We start from the raw sequence: 21,057 nt of genomic DNA, 5'->3' as shown, positions 1-21,057 counted from the left end.
CAGACTCTTCTAGAATTCACATAGAGACCACCATTTTTTATGTTTTCCCAGGGTGGCTATAGGGCTGTACGGCATTTATTTTCAAGTCTTGACTGGACAGTGCTCTCCTCGGCCAACCAGGAGAAGCACCACTAAGCTGGTCACCTACAGAAAGACTCCAGAAGCTTTTCAAAAGTGGCAAATTACAAAATAATAATTCAAAATTACCATTACAGAGGATGTTAAATTACAGTTAAAGGAAAGAATATGTATTACTTATTAAATGTAAATTAGGTTAACCAGTGTTCGTCTATGGGAGGCTAGCCTTGCCACAGTGTAAAACGATTTTGGAGGTTGTTCACTGCCAGGATATGTTAAGCATTAAAGACGTATTATTTTTTAAATACCTTATACCCTGCCCTGTGAGCATTTAGGTCCTACCTTAGGGATGACTTGTAAGTATTAAAGAAAAAGTTTTAGGGCTAGCAAAAGTTGTTTTGCCTGGTTGAAATTGCAGTTCATATCTGTACTGGCAGTTGCAGTTGCAGGTATGAGAAATCTTTAGGGAGCTACGTTCATGTGTGGCACAATGAGTGCTGCATTGTATTAATAGCATTTTATTTACAGGTTCTTGGTACAGGCATACCATATGCTAGGGACCTATATTAAAATTTAATGTGTCAGTCATGTGTATGCCAATTTTGTCATGTTTAAAGAAAAGAGCACACACATTTTATTGCTGGTTGGAAGGGGTAAAGTGCGCAGTCCTAGTGCAAATTGAAATTGATTCAGCTACAGAAGGCAAACACTTGGGGTAACACTGCAAACAGGGCAAATTTACTACACCTTCAGTTTCTGGATGTTTTCACCCTGTTGGTGGACCGAAGTTTGGAGTGGCCTAGGAAAACCTCTTCTCTGGAGCTCAGCTGCTTCTATACTTACTTAGATCAGTTTTGATGTTTGTGAGTGCTAAATGAACTGCGAGATAATTTGAAGAGAAGACTAACTTTGAAATATTTTTTAGTTTTTCCAGCGGTGCTAGTTTTTAACAGTCTTATAAATGCACATGTACACTTCTCTTCTGACACGTTTTTAGTGTTTTGGAATGTGATGTTGAATTTGTAATATGTGGCATCATAATGTCTGTCTCTTCTCTTCCGTAGGAAATGACTGATTTATTCACGCATAATATCACCAAATCAAAATGGATAGACTCCTTACTGGTATCTGCGAACAACCGAGTGGAGTCAGATTGCATGCTCAGACTTTGTGGATTGCAGAAATGCCAGGTAAATAAGATAATGCAGCAGTCTACGAGAGCCACTCTGTTTCGCATTTCCACAGTTTCCTTTTACACACAAATTAAGACTACATAGTAATACTATAGTGGAGACTGCAGAGGGATTAGAGGGGTTTTGCATTTCTTAGGGCCTGAAGATGGAGGTCGAGAAGTCGTGCGAGGTAATTTTGCCAACAGCAACCTTGCCATGTTGAGGTCAGGTAGTACCAATCTCCAAAAGGATCATTCACAGGTTGAAATACACCTTGACCCTCTATGAGTGCCTGTTGACTCCCCTGGCACTGTTTCTGCCCCTATATTAGCCCTTTCAACTGCTGCGTTGCTCACTTAACATTTGAAACGTTCGGTGGAGAGAATGTCTGTGACATGCTGCTCTGTCACCATTGTTTCAGTACAAATTCTCCTGTGTTGTTCAAAACCACACCATACATCCCCGTCCTTCGTCTTCAGTTACACTTTTGCAAAACCTTACATGCATGAGCAAAATGTTCAGCTTATTCACAGCCTTTACAGTTTTTGCTGTGTTTAGGACAACCCCTTCAAATAAGCTATTTCTGATAGATAGTTCTAATTGCAGATTCCTCACCTTTTGAATTCATAGCAGTAGTTCCTGCGCAGAAGCATGTGGCAGTACTGGGATCTTTTGTGAACTTGTTCTATTTCCAGAATGGGCACTGCAGAGCAAGGTACGTCAGTTCTTCTTTTGAGGACCCTTTGATGCAGATGTGGAACTCTTCTCCCAATTTTGCCAATATCCACCAACCTCAGATTTACAGAATAGATAGTAGGCTAGCAAAATGCCCCGTCCAAAAAACACTGCTTTATTTGACTGCAGGGAGCAGATGTCGGTCATGGCTCAACATGTCCTCTTCTTATGGTGTCTAGAGTCTGGCCACAACAGGACGTCAGATGACAAATGATCCCTAATGCACCAGAAGATGATCAGGAAGTGGGAGCCAAAGCTGAAGATCGCCGAACACGGAAGGGAAAGTAGGCTGCATACTAAACCAAAGAACAGCTCTGAGTCGCAAGACCATTCCTCATCTAGTACTACTCTAGGTACCTGTCTTCTGGGAAATCAAAGAAGTCAAAGCACTAGTCATGCGACAGGTGCCAAAAATCCAAGCAGGATGTGTCCCAGTCTCACCCTCACGTAGTCCGAGTGTGGTTCTGATGCTGGTTTGAACATGCCATGAATTCTCCAAAATGTCATCGCCCCCCCAAAAACAAATAGAGGCCTTTAAGGAGATCAAGGTGTAACTTTCCAGTGTGATGCCCACGACTTCTCCAGTGTCTTTGGGAACCATGGGGCTGCAAGGATCTCCAGTTGAACTCCATCGGATCCGACCTTAGTGCCTACTGATCATGTTGAGCCTCTGCACAGCTTCCAGCCAGTGTCAGTCCATGCCTCCAGTATTGCTCTGAGGGTGTTAACCTTTGTGTCATGAGGCAGCTCTATTCCAGCGATGCCTACACATCAGACTTCAACACCTGTTGCTCATCTATAGCCTTTGTTGGCCCACACCAAGCCAATGTCTTCCTGTGAGATTACCATATTGCAGCCTTCAGCTTCGAGCCAGCTCAATCCCAGGTACAAGCCTTGTTTGCCTGGGATTGTGACAGTTTTCATGGGCTTCAAAATGTTCTGCACAATGAAGAATACAATGTGGAGGCAGACACTTGCTTCCCTCACATTGCACAGATGCTAGCCCATATTTAGATCTACAGTATGCTAGTGGCTTAGATTCCTCCTCTAGACTCTTTAAGAAAACACCTTACTGAGGAGAGAGCCTCTTTTGCTGTAGTAGTCCGTAGAGCACCAAAAGTGTTGAACCTTCACTTGCCTACCATGGAGACTATGGGAAATTTACCGACCAAGAGCTTGCTGCCTAGGCCTGCTACTTGAGTGCATTTAGTCTCTTTTAATGAGGCCCTGATGAAGACCATAACAGTGACTTGGTCTAAGCCATGTTAAACCCCCTTAGTAGAGGCGGTCTTCAGCGTCAAGTTTTTGCCACACTCTTAAGAGTGCTCCAGATCCCTTGCGTCATCCGCCGCCACAAGCTACTGCTATCAAGCTTCCCTGACTTCCGTCCTTGTCACCGGAGGTCGTGAGGGTTGGGTGCCTATGGCAATGATCAAGAAGCCCCATACGCTCCCTCCTCCCAAAGCACAGCCGCAATCGCAAATCTCCTTCTGAGACGAGCACCAGCGGCGCCAAAGATGGCAGCCTTCCAAGGACTCCGGGCCTGCTGCAGGCTAGGAATATGTGTTTCTTGTAATTTCATGACTGGCTGCTGAAGAAAGGGCTTGCTTCAGCCAGGTAGAAAATTGCCTGGGAGCAGATGATAGCTCCTCTTATTTTTTTATAAACTGTCACAGGGGACCAACGTAGAGGAGAAAGGAACAACAAGCGGAGTTCCAGGGTATTGTCCTGCCCCCATGCATGCCACTGGTATTCATGGGGGGTTGCACCTAGCCTTGGGTTCTTGCCCAAGTGGACCATGGGCAGGAAAAAGAATAGAGTAGCTGACTTCTGTGCTGTTTATCTATTAGCTGTCTGCCACCACGAGGACTCTGTGGCTTCCTGCAGCCCCCAACTGAAAAATATAGGTGCTCGTTGACTTATTGCGTGTGAAGGACCTGTATCCCTCCTAGATAAAAGCCCACTTTCTTACAGAAGCCAACCTGAACATGATGTTGTTTTAGGCCTTTTCACACCTTCTGCGTGTCTGGGACATTCAGGTTGGGGCCCCAATGTTTTGGACTCACTCTTGTGTTCCAGTGAGGCAGGTTCTGAGGCTTCCTGGTCTTCTGCGTTCTGCTTGTCCCATGTGTAAGTTGGCACATGTGTGCCTTACAGTGGAGCCTCCATCTGCAACAGACTGTTCTATCTTCCCCTACACAGCACACTGTAGCAATGGATGCATTGTCTTTGAGTTAATGCAGTCATCTGAAAGATGTGGTGATCAGGGACCTTTCGTTCTAGATGGAGCAAAGGCACCACTTCAACCTGCTGTTTCCCTTCTACCAAAAATATGTATTGCAGTTGTCTTGCAAAATGTTTGGCCTGGTGCAGAGATTGCCAACCTGACCCTCTTAAGGCTAAGTTATTAGACATTTTATTCTTTGTTTTATCTCTGTCCCAGCATGGCTTTGTGGAGGGCACCATTAAGGGTTATTTGTCTGCCCTTTCAGCCTTTTAATGATATCTGATCAATCTTTGTTATTCAAGTCATCAATTGTGATATGTTTTTGAAGGGTCTTGCATATGTTTCTTCCTTCACTCTTAATTATGCTTCAGGGGATTTTAATTCAGGCTTTACGTTTTCATTGGTGATACCCTTTGAGCCCATGTACAGTTGGTCCCTAAGATTATTGACCATCAAGGAGGTATTTCTCATAGTATTTACTTCTGTGTGCTGTGTCAGGAAGCTGCATATGCTGTCAGTGCACCCTGCGTACACCACCTTTTCTCCTTGGTAAATAGGTACTTCAAATTTACTCTTTCTTTTTGCCAAAAGTGATGCTTCATTTCCTGTGGTACAGTCCATCATTCTGCCTGCTTTTTTCATACTGCCCCAGACCCTTGAAGGAGGACAGGCTTCATGGACTATAACCTTCCCATAAATAAGGATGTCATCCTGAAAAAGCAGCACATTTGGTACCTCTTCCAATACCGTCTTCATAATGCTTTGAAAGTAAGCTGCTGCAGAGGCCAAGTAGCCAAACGACATCCTTATGAATATAAATGCCCCCAGAGGTGTTGCAAATGAGATTAGATACCTTGAATTTTGGTGCAATTGCACCTGGTGATATGCCTATCAAAGGTCTAAAACACTCAAAAGTTTACACCCTCCAGCATTGTGATAATTTCTGAAATATTGGGAAGTGGTTGGCTGTCCATCCAAATCTATTTATTGACACCAGGCAGGTCTACACACTTTCTGATGGATTTTCTACCCTCTCTCAGCGCAAGAACCACAGGTGGCAGCCATTCAGATGATTCCATTTTCTCAATCACATTAATCTCTGATAGCTTGTTCAACTCTTTCTTCAATAGCTCAAGCATCAAGTTAGGAACCTTGTGCACCTTGTAAACACATGGGTTTGCTCATTTCCTAAGAACAATACTGTATTCAAAATTCTTAAGAAGTCCCACATTGTCCTTGAACACTCCAGGGAACTTCCCATAAAAACTTTCTCCTACATCACTATTGTCAACCAACTTGACCTGATCACGAGCATTTGGATGGTGAATTATCCCCATATGGTTTTGATGTCTCCATCCTAACAAACTGTCAACCCCCTTAACCCATAAACCGTGGCAATAGTTTTTCTGCCTTTTGAATCCAATTCTTTTAACCACATACCCCAATACTTACATTTGCGTGTAACTAACTGGGTTAATGTCTGGGGGAATTAACTCTACCTCCTCTCTAGCAAATCTTTCATCCCACATTTTGTTTCCAATCATAGTATTTGGAGACCTGAAATCTACAAAAATGTCTTTCCCTAATATCAATTTCACATTCAGGCATGATCACCACTCAGCTTTATCTTTTACATTAAGAACAACAGTTTGAAAAGGTTCCGTCACACTCTCCACAGCCTGTACCCTCTCAGCAGATTTACAGACTCTAGCGTAGTGTCCCTTTAAACCACAATTCTTTACACAGCAATTTGGACTCCTAGAAATATGTCCAAAACTGCCACATCTATAACATTTAGTTTTGTGTGCCTCGATTGAAGCTTTAGGCCTTACTCCAGAAGCTATTTTAAGAACATTATGTTCCATATTCAGCTGCTGCTTTTCATTGAAGCATTGTCAGACTATACAGTATGATTTAACATCTCCTTTACCCAACCAGAAGTGTTCTCCATTGCTTCAACAATATCAATAGCCTCTTTGAGTGATGGATTCCTGGATAGCAATTTCTCCCGCACTCTACTACTGTTGGTGCATCTTACTAATTGACTCCTGGTCAGTAAATCCATTAGTTCCACAAACTCACAAGTACAGGCTAGAGTTTTTAGCAATTCAATGTAGTTGCCCTCTTTTTCAGTCAGGTCTTGAGTCCTATTAAAGAAGTTATGACGCTGTAACACAGCATTTATGCATGCCCCAAAATATTGCTCCAACATTTTTATTTAGATCACAACAACACCTGAAGGCTCTCCATCTCCATTCCCAGTTGACACTTCATCTATATTTTCATATATGTTGTGACCTTCTATCCCTAGGTTATGCAGTAAGGTAGCCCGCTTCCTCACAGCAGAGAATATTTCTCCACCAGTGGCCACAAGGCAAGAGTCGGAGTTTCTGCCACTGCTTCCATGGGATAGACATGATGTATTCAAGGTAGCTTGTAAAACAGTATAAAATAGTTTAACATGTCCAAAATTATTTACCTCAAGGTTTACCCATACATTGTATCCCGAATCAAATACAGCTGTTCATCAGTTCATTAGCCCCTAAATATGACGTCTCCCAAAGCGTGCTGTCCCAATAAGTGGCCTTTTGCAGTGTGACCTTACTCAAAATGGCTGCTTCAAGTTGAACGTGGTGAACCCAATCCAAAATGACTCAGAGCATCATCCTTGATGGCAAAAAGTTACCATCTCGTATGACACATGACTGCTCATCCGCTCAAGACACAGAATGCGTCCAGTCTGCTCAAGCAACTCCAGTGAGCTTGAGTGAATCCAACCTAGGATTTCCCGAATAAGCTATCAACAAATAAACTAAATAAAAAAAATACATACATATATGTGTGTGTGTATATGTGTTTGTGTATATATATATGTTTCATGGCATGTGAGCTGCAGATACACATGCTGTGCATATATCGCCATCTAGTGTTGGGCTAGTGTTACAACTGTTTTTTCTTCGAAGAAGTCTTTTTTCAAGTCACAGGATCGAGTGACTCTTCCTCTCGGTGATAGTGCGCATTGGCATCGACTCCGTTGTCAGATTGTTTTCTTTCCGCCGTCTGGTTCAGACGTGTTTCCTCTCGCTCCTGGATTTTGGGTCCAGAAATTCTCTAAACTTTCTATCTTTTCTCATACGTCTGTATTGTTTCAAACGCAGTTTCCTTCTGCACTTGATCCGATAGTACTGTCAAAATCAATTAAATGCCATTTCGGGCGCCTGTGCCCTTCTCGAGCTCCTACCGTGTCAAAGGCTCATGGATCGGACTCCATTCCAGTTCTGTCCTCTGTGCCACTCCAAGTTTCCGTATACCGATCAGCACTTGGTGTGTAATCTTTTCCGTTCTCCAGATCATCAAGAAGAAATAGTTGAGGCATGTTGGTCTTTTTGATCAAAGAAAACGTTACGCGATCAAAGGGCAAGAAGATTGGAGATTCTGTTGAAACTCAGAGTCCACCTCCAACGTCCTTGGCGAAGAGCAGGCACAAACGGCAGTTTCTATGCCAGACTCCAACTCCGTGCAGGATCCAGAGGACGACAGCCAGGCAATATCAGCGGCACAGTACGCGAGTACTCCTTCCCCAACATCAACAATTAAAAAATCAGACAAGGCCCTGGGTGCATCACTTCTTTTAAGCCATGGTTCCACCCGGAAAAAATGAATTGTCGACCGACCTATGGGTACAGTGCTGAAAAAGGCCAGGGCACTCCCTCAACAGGCTACCACGCCTGTTTCGTGTTAGTGTTGAGTCGAAAAATGCAAGCCTCCACCTCTGAACTGAGTCAACGTCCAACACCATCTAATCCAAAAAAATGTATGCTCTGCTTCAGAGCAGAAACTTCGGCTACCAGCTTTGGACTCTAAACATCTCGGTCCAACTTAGGCGCCGAAAAAAACATTTTATACAGAGAAAATAGGGCTTTTGACTCAAATGAATCATGTGCCCAAGACATTTATTGAACATTCCTCTAAAAGCACAAAAAATGCATCAGAACACCAAATGGAGGAATCAGACATTCAACCCATTTTGGAGGTTATGGATAGCAAACAAAGGATAATTCAAATCAAATTCAAAAAGAAACTGGAAAAGTTTTTGCTTTCCTGCCTCCACAGACTAAAAGGAAGTTAGCATTCCAGGAAACTCTGGATACTGCCCCACCACCGGCAAAAATCTACAGGCAAAAAGGATATCCAAAACCTGTTGAGCTTTCTCCACCACATTCACTGCAGCTTTCCTTTTCACCATAACCTCTGACTCCACCAACTTCACCATCACACTCACACACTTCCTCACAAGAAGAAGAAAGGGGTGGTTCTAGTTACACCTTAGATCCACGGGATAGGTACGTTTCAGATCCTATACCATCTAACGATCCAGATTTGTATCCCAACAGACCATCTCCACCTGAGGGTAGGACAGCATACAACCGACATCTCCAGGGCAGCTGCGTACCATGGAGTACAAAGGCATGCAGAACCTTTAGAGGAGGACTTTCTTTTCAATACCCTGTCCTCAACTCATAAGCAGTACCAGTGTCTAACAATGCTTCCTGGTATGCTCAAACATGCAGACAAAATTTTCGAAGAACCAGTTAAAGCTAGGGTTCTAACACCAAGAATTGACAAAATGTATAAGCCTGCGCCAACACACCCGGTTTACATCTCACAACAATTACCACCAGATTCTTTTGCGGTCAGTGCAGCCAAGAAGCGCACCAGTAGTGAGTCGTCTGGGGATACCCCTCCCCTGACAAAGAAAGCCATAAATTTGATGCGACAGGGAAAAAGGTGGCAACAGAATCATCCAACCAATGGCGTATTACCAATTTACAGGCCCGTTAGCAAGATACGACAGAGCACATTGGAATGAAATGTAAGAATTCTTGGAATATCTCCCCAAAGAACACCAAAAAAGGGCACAGCAAATTATAGAGGAAGGTCAGGCCATCACAAATAGTCAAATTAGGTCTGCTCTAGATGCAGCTGACACTGCAGCTCGAGGTATTAATACCAGGATTACCATTAGGCGACATGACTGGTTGAGGTCCTCCAGTTTCAAACCTGAAATACAGCAGGCAGTCCTTAATATGCCATTTAACAAACAGCTTTTTAGACCAGAGATGGACACAACTATCGAAAAACGTAAAAAAAGATTCAGACACAGCAAAAGCGGGAGCTCCTTATACCGCACGATTTCGGGATTCCTTTTGAAAACCACAATTTAGGGGGGGGTTTAAAACCCAATCTACAGAGGCTTCCACCTCCCATTCAAAGCAAGGCCAGCAGTATTACACAAGGGGGACATTCAGAGGCTCTTACAGAGGACACAATTTCAGGTCCAGGGGTCAATTCCCAACCTCAAAGGGTACTTCTACATCCACAATACAATGACTTCCCAAACATTCCACAGCACCATACATCTCCTATGGGAGGAAGACTGCAACAAATCCATTCTCACTGGCAACAACTTACTACAGATCAATGGGTACTCTCAATTATCCGCAATAGTTATTGTCTAGAGCTCTTCTCTACTCCACCAAACATTCCACCTCGTTTTCACAGACTCTCTCTAGAACACACTATTGTACTAAAACGAGAGGTATAATATCTACTACTCAAGGAGGCAATAGAAATAGTTCCCATCACACAGCAAGGAACAGGAATATATTCCCTATACTTCCTTATACCAAAAAAGGATGGTACTCAGACCCATTCTCGATCTCTGGCCTCTAAATCTATATATCCTGTCAGAGCATTTTCACACGGTCACTCTACAGCGTGTCATTCCCTTGCTTCAAAAACAAGACTACATGACAGCGTTAGACTTAAAGGATGCTTTCTTCTACATTCCTATACACCAGGCTCACTGCAAGTATCTAAGGTTCGCAGTAGCAGGCAAGCACTATCAATTCAAGGTACTATCCTTTGGAGTAACAACAGCACCAAGAAAGTTCACAAAATGTCTAGCAGTAGTCGCAGCATACCTCAGAAGGCAGCACATACATGTCTTCCCTTATCTAGACGACTGGTTAATAAAATCCAGCACCATTCCACACTGCCAACAACACACTCAATACACAGTAGATACCCTACACAAATTAGGGTTCACAATTATCTAGGAGCAATTCTGAACACTCAGTCAGCATTAGCCTACTCGAATCCACAACGGATACAAGCATTTCACTCCCTTATATCCCAATTACAGGCCAATGACACTTACATAGTAAGGTTTGTCATGAAATTATTGGGAATGATGGCATCACGCATAGCGATAGTGCCAAATGCACTTCTAAACATGAGGCCACTGCAACAGTGTCTCTCACAAAAGGGTCTCAGGCACAGGGTGAACTACAGGATCTAGTGTTGTTAGACTTGTTAGACCACCAAACTTACAAATCTCTGCAATGGTGGAATCACAGCTTATCAAAAGGGGGGCCATTTCAGGACCCTGTGCCACAGACTATAATCACAACAGATGGCTCAGTGACAGGTTGGGGAGCCCATCCCAACAATCTAACAATACAAGGGGAATGGGACTCCATCCAGCAGACTTACCACATAAACCACTTGGAATTACTGGCAGTGATCTAAGCCATCAAAGCATTCCAGCCACAGATCATACACAAAATAGTCTTAATAAGGACAGACAACATGACAATGTATTATCTGAAAAAATGGGGGGAGGGCACTCATCCCAGTTGTCCCTTTTAGCACAAACTGTATGTAAATGGGCAATTTGCAATCACATTCACCTGCTAACGAATACACCCAGGTTATACACAACCATCTAGCGGACCTTCTAAGCAGGACGTGGCAACAAATACACAAATGGGAGATTCACCCACAAGTAATTCAATATTACTTTCAGATTTGGGGAACACCAAAAATAGACCTTTTCGCAACAAGCGAAAACGCAAAATGCCAAATTTTCGCATCTAGATACCCACACCCTCAATCCAATGCAATGCTCTTTGGATCAACTGGTCAGGGATATTTGCATACGCTTCCCCCCCTCTCCCGTTAAGTCCATTTCTGGTCACCAAGATGCGTCACACTTCCCTCACTATGATACTCATAACTCCCACGTGGGCACGTCAACACTGGTACACAACACTGTTGGATTTATCAGTAGTACCACATCACAAGCTTCCAAACAGACCAGACCTTTTAACTCAGAACAGAGGTCAAATCTGGCATCCCAATCCCAGTGTGCTCAACTTGTTGATTTGGCTTCTGAGGTCATAGAATTTGGATACTTACAGCTTCCATTGGAATTTATGGATATTCTAAAACAAGCACATAAACCTACAACCAGGCAGTGCTACGCAAATAAATGGAAACGTTTTGTATGTTACTGCCAACCTAAAAATATTGATTCACTTAAAACATCAGTACAGGATATTGTGTGTTATTTGCTTCATTTACAAAAAGCAAATCTTGCCTATTCGTCTATTAAGATTAATTTAACAGCAATATCAGCCTACCTACAAAACAGGCAACATACCTCTGTGTTTAGAATTCCTGTCATAAAAGCATTTATGGAAGGGCTTAAACGAGTTATTCCACCTAGAGTACCACCAGCTCCTGCATGGAATCTTAATATTGTGCTCACAAGACTTATGGGTCCGCCATTTGAACACATGCACTCTTGCACCATTCAGTTTCACACATGGAAGGCTGCTTTCTTAAAAGCAATTACTTCCTTAAGAAGAGTAAGTGAAAGTCAAGCATTTACTTTAGAATTACCCTTCTTCCAAGTACACAAACACAAAGTAGTACTTCGGACAAATCCAAAGTTTTGGCCTAAAGTGGTTTCACCTTTTCATATTAATCAGTCATGGGAATTGCCAGTCTTCTTTCCACAGCCAGATTCTATTTGCAGAATGAGCTCTCCACACTCTTGATCTCAAAAGAGCTCTAATGTATTATATAGACAGAACCAAAGACTTTAGGAAAACTAAACAACTTTTTATTGCTTTCCAACAACCTCATAAAGGTAATCCTATTTTAAAACAAGGATTACCTAAATTGATTGTAAAATGCATTCAGACCTGCTCTCTTAAAGCGAAAAGACATCTATTAGTAACTCCAAAAGCACATTCCACTAGAAAAAAGTGTGCCTCAGTGGCATATTTAGGAAATATACCAATGGCAGACATATGCAAAGCAGCCACACGGTCAACACCACACACATTTACTAAAAAGACTTGTTAGAAGAAAAACAACTTGTAACACTCCGTGCCCAACACTAGATGGTGATATATGCACAGCATGAGAATCTGTAGCACTACATGCCACGAACAGATGTACAATTGGTAAGTGACATTTTATATATATATGTATATATATATATATATATATATATATATTTTTTATTTTTTTATTTTATGTATTTGTTTTTTTGCAGTCCCTCTTAATATCCTTTTCTTTCTGACACTGGCATTCCAATTCAGCTAGTAATTCAAAGTTGAATAATCACCGTTCACTCACATAGGTTCAATGCAATCCTCAGTGGAGTTGGTGCTGAGTCCATTTGCTCCCCATCAAGCATCACACATTGCCAGTGTTAAGATGTAAAGGTCTATAGCTTTTTCAAAAAGGTTTATTTCTTCAGCACAGCACCACCAACACTACCAGTAGCCCAACTATGCTCCCAGTCTCCAACTGTCACCCACTGGAATTTTCCCACCCTGAGGCTGCCCAACACTCTTTAACCCATTCTGTGAAGTGTACTTTTTTTCTTCTAAAAAGATCCCAAGTAATATCTTGCACACTGTTGTTCTTCCATTTTGATTCTTTTCTGAGGGGGTGGAGGAATTCAAAGGTAGACTGGCATATTGGTGTTGGGGTGGTGTCTATAGACTTATCCCTGCTGTCACTTCAGGAGGCAGTATAAGGTCACAGCGCCACAAGCCAGTGTGAGGGAGCTATTGCTACTATTGAGGTCCAGTCTGACATGCAAGGAATTCAAAAGGTAGGAAGTAAAAAGCTAAGAAATCTACAGTTGAGTATGCGCTAGAAAGAATAAATAACCTGTTTAGCACTCACAATTTAACACTTTTTGTGCAAAAGTTTGGAGCTATGCCACATTTCACATTCACTAGCACACACTTCTAACTCTCTATTTTCTTCTGCCATATGCCAGAGAAAACAAAAAGGCAGCATGTTTTGCAAAAATGACCGTTTTGGCACAGTAATTGCATCTCACATAGAGTATGTTTTAATACTGCACACGTTGGCCTCCCGGGCAGGCATATTAAGTAACAACTTCTCATGCGTAACGCATATATAATAATTAGATGACATAGTCTGATATAGTATCAGCCCCTTCAATAAAACAACTGTGTAGCCTCCTTTTCCATGTAAAATCAGTTAATTTACTTTGCATCATTCACAGAACTGTTTGGAATACTTTACGATTTTCCTAATCTGCGGCAGAGTTTACTGGTGAACATATCCTCAATTGTAATAGCCAGGTGAAAGTGCTGCATTTTCACATTGATATTTTGTTTCAACTTATGTTTATCTGTATTACTGGTATTTGTCCAAATGTTGCACTTATACTATTTTCTAAGATCTCTGAGACAGCTTTGGAGGTTAGATTTTGGAGAAAAACAACAAAATATTCAGCCTGTTTTACTCTCTAGCTTAAAGCCATAGTTGTTGTTGTACAGTTACATTTATGGATGTCAACAGCTTGAACATGTGCAAGATGAAGACTGTGATATGAACAGACTGGATAATCAACAACATTTAATCAAGCATCATCAAAGCCAGTTGACTACCTTTTAATGTGCTATCACACACCTAAGCGGTTTCTTACAGATTATTTGTTTCATATCTCTATGAAATCTACTTCTTTCTTTGCACCACCATAGGTGTGTACACTGATGCATGGTAGAACAGTTATTGAAATGAAGGCCCTGTCATGAGAGGAACACATTTTCATTGTGGCTAGGACTCTGTGCTTTTTTAGGTAGTATCAGACGTTCCTTTCACTCAGTCCATACATTTTCCTACTTTAAGAATCCTGCGGCCAGACACAAATAGGCAGACATCTCTTACAAGTCTATTTCAGTAGGAACATTGATCTTACATACTGTGGTTTTTCTTTAAGGTTATGAATCTAGGGACTATGTCCTTGATAGTAAATGAAAAGCTACTTATGAATATCATTCTCTGGTTAGGGTATTCAACCACGATTTGTAATCTATTAATTTAAACTAAACATACATTTCTCTGAAATGGATTCCTTTGTAGTGAACTGCCCGAGACAACATAAGCAATTCTGTCTGGATAGTAAATAGATGATGTTCTCAGTTCTAAGGGTTGTGTCATTTTTAAATGTGCTGTTTCTGTTTTTTTTTTTTTAATTAAAAATATGTTTATATATTCCTCAGGTCTGGTTGTGCAGCTTGGAATGTTCATAAGGATATTGATATGACTTTCTCCTTAATGCATTTCCTGCTATTAACTACTACATTTTGGTTATGTCTCATCATTGTACCCTTTTCTTTTTTTGTTAAACAGGATGACATAATTGTACAGATTGATTTGCATTACACAAGGCTGGACAACAAACAAAGAGCCCATGAGAGATTGCATCACAATCTGAAAAGGCCACTTGCAGCACAATTGTTCCCTCAGAAAATCTCTTCAATTGGACCTTCCATCAGTGCCAAAGCTGCTTCCTGCAGTGCCACTGCATCTTCTTCTGCCAGCCCATGTTCCTCTGCATCCTCTTACTCACTCTCGTGTGCCATTGTGTCCTCTTCCTCCTCCTCCTCTATTTGTAAGAACCGAGAGGATGTTTCCATGCACCATGCAGGAGTCCTGTGTCCGTCCCTTGTGAACATTGAGCATACTGCCCCAGAAAATACAAGTGTTGATCACAGCCCCAAGTTACTTTCTACTAGGCAGTCAAAACTATACAGTGAGCCTGAAGAAAACGATGAAGGTGAAACATAGCACTTCTCACAGCCTTAGCAAAACAAAGGAAAGTACAGTGAACCACTTGCCTAATGAGGGAAGTAATTAATTACATTTCAACCTTGCCATTTCTCCTAGAGGACTGACTGTGATATTCTCTTGACAGGAGAAGACCTGCATCTCCATCAAGAAAATTACAGTTGAAGATGCAGGAATGGAAGGGAATGAGAGGACATCCTTGGGCTCATTGCCAAAGTCAAACAAATGTTACTTATCATGTGGAATGCACTTCCAACAGCAGCAGCACCATACATATGCCATGAAAGGAAAGATAAGTTACTCAACTCTTCATTGTTACTGAGTAATGGAAAGAATAGAAAGAAGCCGAAGCTACCCTGCGATTTGTAAGAAAAATATTATTCTAACTTGAAGGGAAATGGAGCTACATGTCAGTGGAAATACTATTTTGTGTTGTTAAGGCTAACATGTGATCACATAAGTGTGTAGGCCGATTTAAAGTTTGGAGCATTTAAGCATTCTTAGAAAAATATACAGACAGTACTGCCCAAGAAAAAGTCGAAATAATTTCAGTATTAAATGTTATCTTGCTTACAAAGGTCATATTAATGCCCAACTATCTCACAAGCTTACTAGGCCATCTGGTAAGCTCATAAAATATTGAGTCTGACTATTTCCCTCTGCTTACACTTCCCTGACAAAAAGGTTATGATAATCTACTTTTCTGCCTTACAAAAGATTTTCTGTTTTGAGGGTAAGGTTGATCAATAGCTGTAAAATACCAATGTGGCCTAAATGCATGATCTACCCAGTCCTATTTTACTATGGAATTTGTATTGTGACACTCCTTCCCAATTCCTTAAACATGTCTATGTAATTGACCAGTAAATGTGATGTCTGAAGGATTGCCTTTTTTATAAACATTTTTAGAAGTGACCAATTATGGCAACCAGTCTAGTAGATTTAGGGACATATTTAAGAGCCCCTAGCGCCATTCCAACACCACATTAGCACCATTTTGTGACACTAATGTGGCTTTGGAAGGCCAAAAACACCACACCATATTTACAAAGTGGCACAATCCATGCATTGCACCACTTTGTAAACCTTTGCACAACATTATGCCTTCTCAGAGCAGGCGTTAAAAGGAGGCTTCCATTGCTAACAATGGACCTCCTGGTGCTTTGCAGGATTAGTGTCATAATTTTTTATGCTAATCCTGCAAAGTGCCGGACTAGCGTCAAAAGTTCTGACGCTAGTCCCCTAACTACCGCCATGAAGTGCCATATTTTAAATATGGCGCACACATGGTGGTGTTAGATGGGCACTATAGGGCGCAAGAAAAGTGGCACTGCACTGTGTGCAGCACCATTTTTCTTAAATACGCCCCTTAATCTCATAGTCAGTTCTGAGACTGTAATACATATCTGTCAGATTGAATGTTCAGTGTATCCATTGTCTGATGGATATTTCTAACCGCAGATTCCTTTCCTTGTGATTTATCCTCCAGATGTTAGACTTCATCCAGAAACTCAAAAGCAATGCTCCTGCGTGGGTAGGTGGCTTTCAGCCCTACCGAGTGTCATGCATCTCGCAATAGAATAACGCATTTCTGGTCATTTTCCCACAATACCGCAATGCCTGAGATTATCACACAAAAGAACCGTGCTTTGAAGTGTGGCAAAACCTCTTGCTCCAGTTTCTCAAGCTCTGAGTAGTATTTATCAAAGGGCACAAGTTGGCGCTGGTGTACAGCGGGAGGTATAGGATTCTCGATATATTACAACATTAATATTTTTACCTCATCTTCATTGCTTGATTTTGCTTGCGAGAAAGTGTCACTCACAGTCGTTGAAAAATCCTCATAATTACCCTGAAATTATGAAAATGTCACACACAGCAATCTGAAACCTTGGCAGCTATGGGCTTTATGAAGCTCCACTCTGATGGTATCCCACTATGGAAGTGACAAGCGGGCCGCAAATAAGCAGCACCCAGGTTGGAATGATGTTAGTTCCTTCTTTAGATGTGGATCCAGAGCTCTACTCCTCTTGTCTTTTCCAGAAACCTTTTATTTTTACTAGTGTGCAAGGGAAATATGTCACTTCCCATAGCAGCAGGGTTTAAACTTTGTAGGCACTGCTGCAGAAAAATGTCTGTGACTGATCCCCATGAGGTATGCCTGTGATGTCTGGGACTGAAAAACTACTCCAGGGCTTGTGACGACTGAGCTCAGATGAACCCGATAGCCATATAGGACCAGAAGGTGAAACTCTACTTCACCAAATATCGGAAGACTCTGCATGGTGACCAGTCGAAGTAGAAAGCAAGCTTTTGTCCCACTCCTGAAGTCATTCCCATAGCTGAAGCACAAATAGTTCAAGCGGGAATCAGCCTAGTGCTTCCACTCTCAAACTCCAGAGAGAGTGCAAGGGCATCAGTGTGCCACTTGGTCTCACTCCTGGAGAGCTGATTATGAATCTGGTCCTGATGCAGCCTGACACACTGGATCCATTGGCGACATTGAAGCAGATCAAGGCCTTTAGGGAGGCCATTTGCCTCTGGTTCATCTTTGGCACACAGAGATCTGTAGAAGCCTCCAGTTCTGGTCCGGCTGGCAGGTTCACCCTCTGCACCATCTGTGCCTTTTGAACCTACTTTAGGTTCTGCAGTAGCTTTGGTGCCAACTTCGTTCTAGTGTCACTCCATGCTTCAGTTCCTTTGACATTGATGCTGGTGCAGGTACCACCAGGAAGAGGATCTACCAGCTATAGTGGTTTCTGTCTCTGAGCTGGTTGTCTCAGCTAAGGCTGCTTTCTGATCCCACTGGAGCGCAGCTAAAAGCCAACCCTTCTGACACATTTCCTTTGCCATGCAGTAGAGCTCATACATTAGACCACCTTTATGGTTCTGATTCCCACAATAATGACTAGGGTAAAGGGGGTGAATTTTCTCCACAGTAGGAGAACGACGTTTGCTACACAAAATTACAGGATGCCAGTGGTCTAGACACTTCCACAGACACTGAACTTCTCTCCCCTTGCTCCTGTGACAGAAGAGAATGCTTTTTTTTGTCAGTGTTATGCGACAGATTGAGAAGGTCCTTGACTTGCAGCTCCCCTACCAAGGCAAACATCCTCAAGGAGGTTCTCTAGCCTTGCTAGGTGCCTACTGAACCTCTCCTGCCATTTAACAAAGCCCTTACAGAAGAGACGATTATGAATCTGGTCCTGATGCAGCACAAGATTCCTGGTCTATTGGCAACGTCGAAGCAGATTAAGGCCTTTAGGGAGGCCATGTTGTACATATTTGGCACACTTCTGTTTCCTTCTGTTACATCTTTGGGACACAAGGATCTATAGAAGCCTCTATTTGTGATCCTGCTGGCCGATTCACCCTCTACACCATCTGTGCACCATCTGTGCCTTTTGAACCCACTTTGGGTTCTGCAATGGCTTTGGTTGCCAACTTCGGTTCCAGTGTAACTCCATGCTTCTGTTCGTTGACATCGACACTGGTGCTGATACAACCAGGAGAAGGATCTACACAAGCTATGGTGGTTTCTGTGTTTTAGCTGGCTATGTTTCAGATGAGGCTGCTTTCCGATCCCTCTGGAGTGCACCCAAATGTCAGCCCTTCTGAATTTGACACATTTCCGTTGCTATGTGGCAGAGCTCATACATTAGGCCACCTTTATGGTTCTGATTCCCACAATATTGACTAGGGTGAAGGGGGTGAATTTGCTCCACAGTATGAGAAGGACGATTGCTATGCAGAATTACAGGATGCCAGTGGTCTAGACACTTCCCCAGACACTGGACTTGTCTCTCCCCATGTTCCCGTGACAGAAGAGAATGCTTTTTTCGCCAGTGTGATGCGCTAGATTGAGAAGGTTCTTGACCTGCAGCTTCCTACCATGGAAGTAAAGGCAAACATCCTCAAGGAGCTTCTTTAGCCTTGCCAGGTGCCTACTGAATCTATGCTAGGATTTAGCAAAGCCCTTACAGATACTATCTTAGACATTTGGGCAAAGCCATGTTATGCACCCCCACTTAATAGGCAGGAAAGCTTGTCATGACGGACCAGTGTCTGGCTATCCTGACTTTCTGGCTCAACACCCAGTGCTGTAGAGTTTGGTGATTTTGGCGTACACCAACAGAGTAAACCCTAACACCATTTTTACAACCCCTCCTGATCCCAAATCCAAACTCGGAAGACCTTTGTCAAGTGCAAGTTCTCTTTTGCTAGCATGGCTTTGCTGCCTGTCATAGCCATCTGCCTCCTGGGTCGCAACACCCATGTTTCGTGGAAGATAAGTCAAATCCTACTGACCGCCCTGGACGACCCATGGGTTTCTTTAGCCCAAACCATTAAGGGCGGCAGAGATGTGGTAATATGTGCTAATATGTGCTTTGGTTGGGCAGTGTGGTGCTTCGGCGTCATGAGTGCATGAGGTCTACATGCTTCACAGGGAATGTCCTGGCATTCTTGATGGATGGGCCATTCAATGACTTCCCCCTCTTCATCTCGAAAGAGGACATGGCCCTGGAATGCTTTAAAGAAAGTCACTCCACAGCATGTTTCTTTCCCCCACTTTCTGCCCCTTTTGAGTGTATGCTTGGGTTTTTCAGTATTGCCAGCATCCGACCCCACTGGTGTCACAATATACTTCTCAACTAACATTGACAGGGCGTCGGGGACAATGTCAGTTCACTTCCCCGCTCTTCTGGCAACCACAACTGCAAAATCACTTTAGTGTGCTTTTTGATAGACACCCACTCTGTAGGAGGCAGGATCAGACATTTCCTCCAAGGGTGGTGCAAGATTACTTCAGGCGCATAGGTTCCCCAAATTGTGCAACGTGGCAACACCCTCCCATATCTTTCTACCCCGCTGCATCTTTCACCACCATCAGCACATTTGACAGACGATCGCAGGTCTGTTTTGCAGGATGAAGTGCGCAGGCTTTTGCCTAAAGGAGCCATAGAGAGGGTTCCTGCCATGGAAGTAGGAACTGGGTGTTACTCCCACTACTTTCTTGTGCAGAAGGACAGACTTCCACCCTCTAAACACCTTCCTTCAAAAGTACAAATGTAGGATGCTCAGCTAGCTCAGGTCTTGTCTGCCCTGGATCCTGGAGTCTGGATGAACTGCAGGACACTTAGGGGGTGATTCTAATTCTGGCGGGCGGCGGAGGCCGCCCGCCAGAATTCCGCCCCCATAATACCGCTCCGCGGTCAGAAGACCGCGGAGGGTATTATGAGTTTTTCCCTGGGCTGGCGGGCGGTCTCCAAAAGACCGCCCGCCAGCCCAGGGAAAAACTCCCTTCCCACGAGGATGCCGGCTCGTAATCGAGCCGGCGGAGTGGGAAGGTGCGACGGGTGCAGTAGCACCCGTCGCGTATTTCAGTGTCTGCAAGGCAGACACTGAAATACCTTGTGGGGCCCTCTTACGGGGGCCCCTGCCGTGCCCATGCCATTGGCATGGGCACGGCAGGGGCCCCCAGGGGCCCCGCGACCCCCCCTACCGCCATCCTGTTCATGGCGGCTTTCCCGCCATGAACAGGATGGCGGTAGGGGGGGTCAGAATCCCCCATGGCGGCGCAGCAAGCTGCGCCGCCATGGGGGATTCTGAGGGCAGCGGTAAACCGGCGGGAGACTGCCGGTTTACCCTTTCTGACCGCGGCCAAAGCGCCGCGGTCAGAATGCCCTGCGGGGCACCGCCGGCCTGTCGGCGGTGCTCCCGCCGACCCTCGCCCCGGCGGTCGAAGACCGCCGGGGTTAGAATCAGCCCCTTAATTTTCCATTTCCCTGTCTTAGAGAGCCACAGGCTTTACATGGGGTTCACAGAGAGCCAGGAACATTTTCATTTTGCTGTGCCCCTTTTGGTCTTACCAGT

General features: G+C 43.5%; 1 protein-coding gene across 3 annotated transcripts in view; it reads left to right on the top strand.

Moving 5' to 3' along the window:
• LOC138283857 (mucosa-associated lymphoid tissue lymphoma translocation protein 1-like) overlaps positions 1–20,321 on the top strand; it is a 977,541-nt gene extending 957,220 nt beyond the window's left edge. For all 3 annotated transcript variants that reach the window (XM_069222019.1, XM_069222018.1, XM_069222020.1), the window contains 2 exons: positions 1,143–1,268; positions 14,743–20,321. In XM_069222019.1, the coding sequence (XP_069078120.1) occupies positions 1,143–1,268; positions 14,743–15,180 (564 nt within the window). In that variant the 3' untranslated portion in view covers positions 15,181–20,321. The remainder of the gene's footprint in view (positions 1–1,142; positions 1,269–14,742) is intronic.
• The last annotated feature ends 736 nt before the right edge of the window (positions 20,322–21,057 follow it).

Source organism: Pleurodeles waltl, chromosome 3_1, assembly GCF_031143425.1.
Source record: "Pleurodeles waltl isolate 20211129_DDA chromosome 3_1, aPleWal1.hap1.20221129, whole genome shotgun sequence".
NCBI lineage: Eukaryota > Metazoa > Chordata > Amphibia > Caudata > Salamandridae > Pleurodeles > Pleurodeles waltl.
Note: the sequence above shows the minus strand (reverse complement) of the source record. Positions and strands in the feature narration are given on the sequence as shown.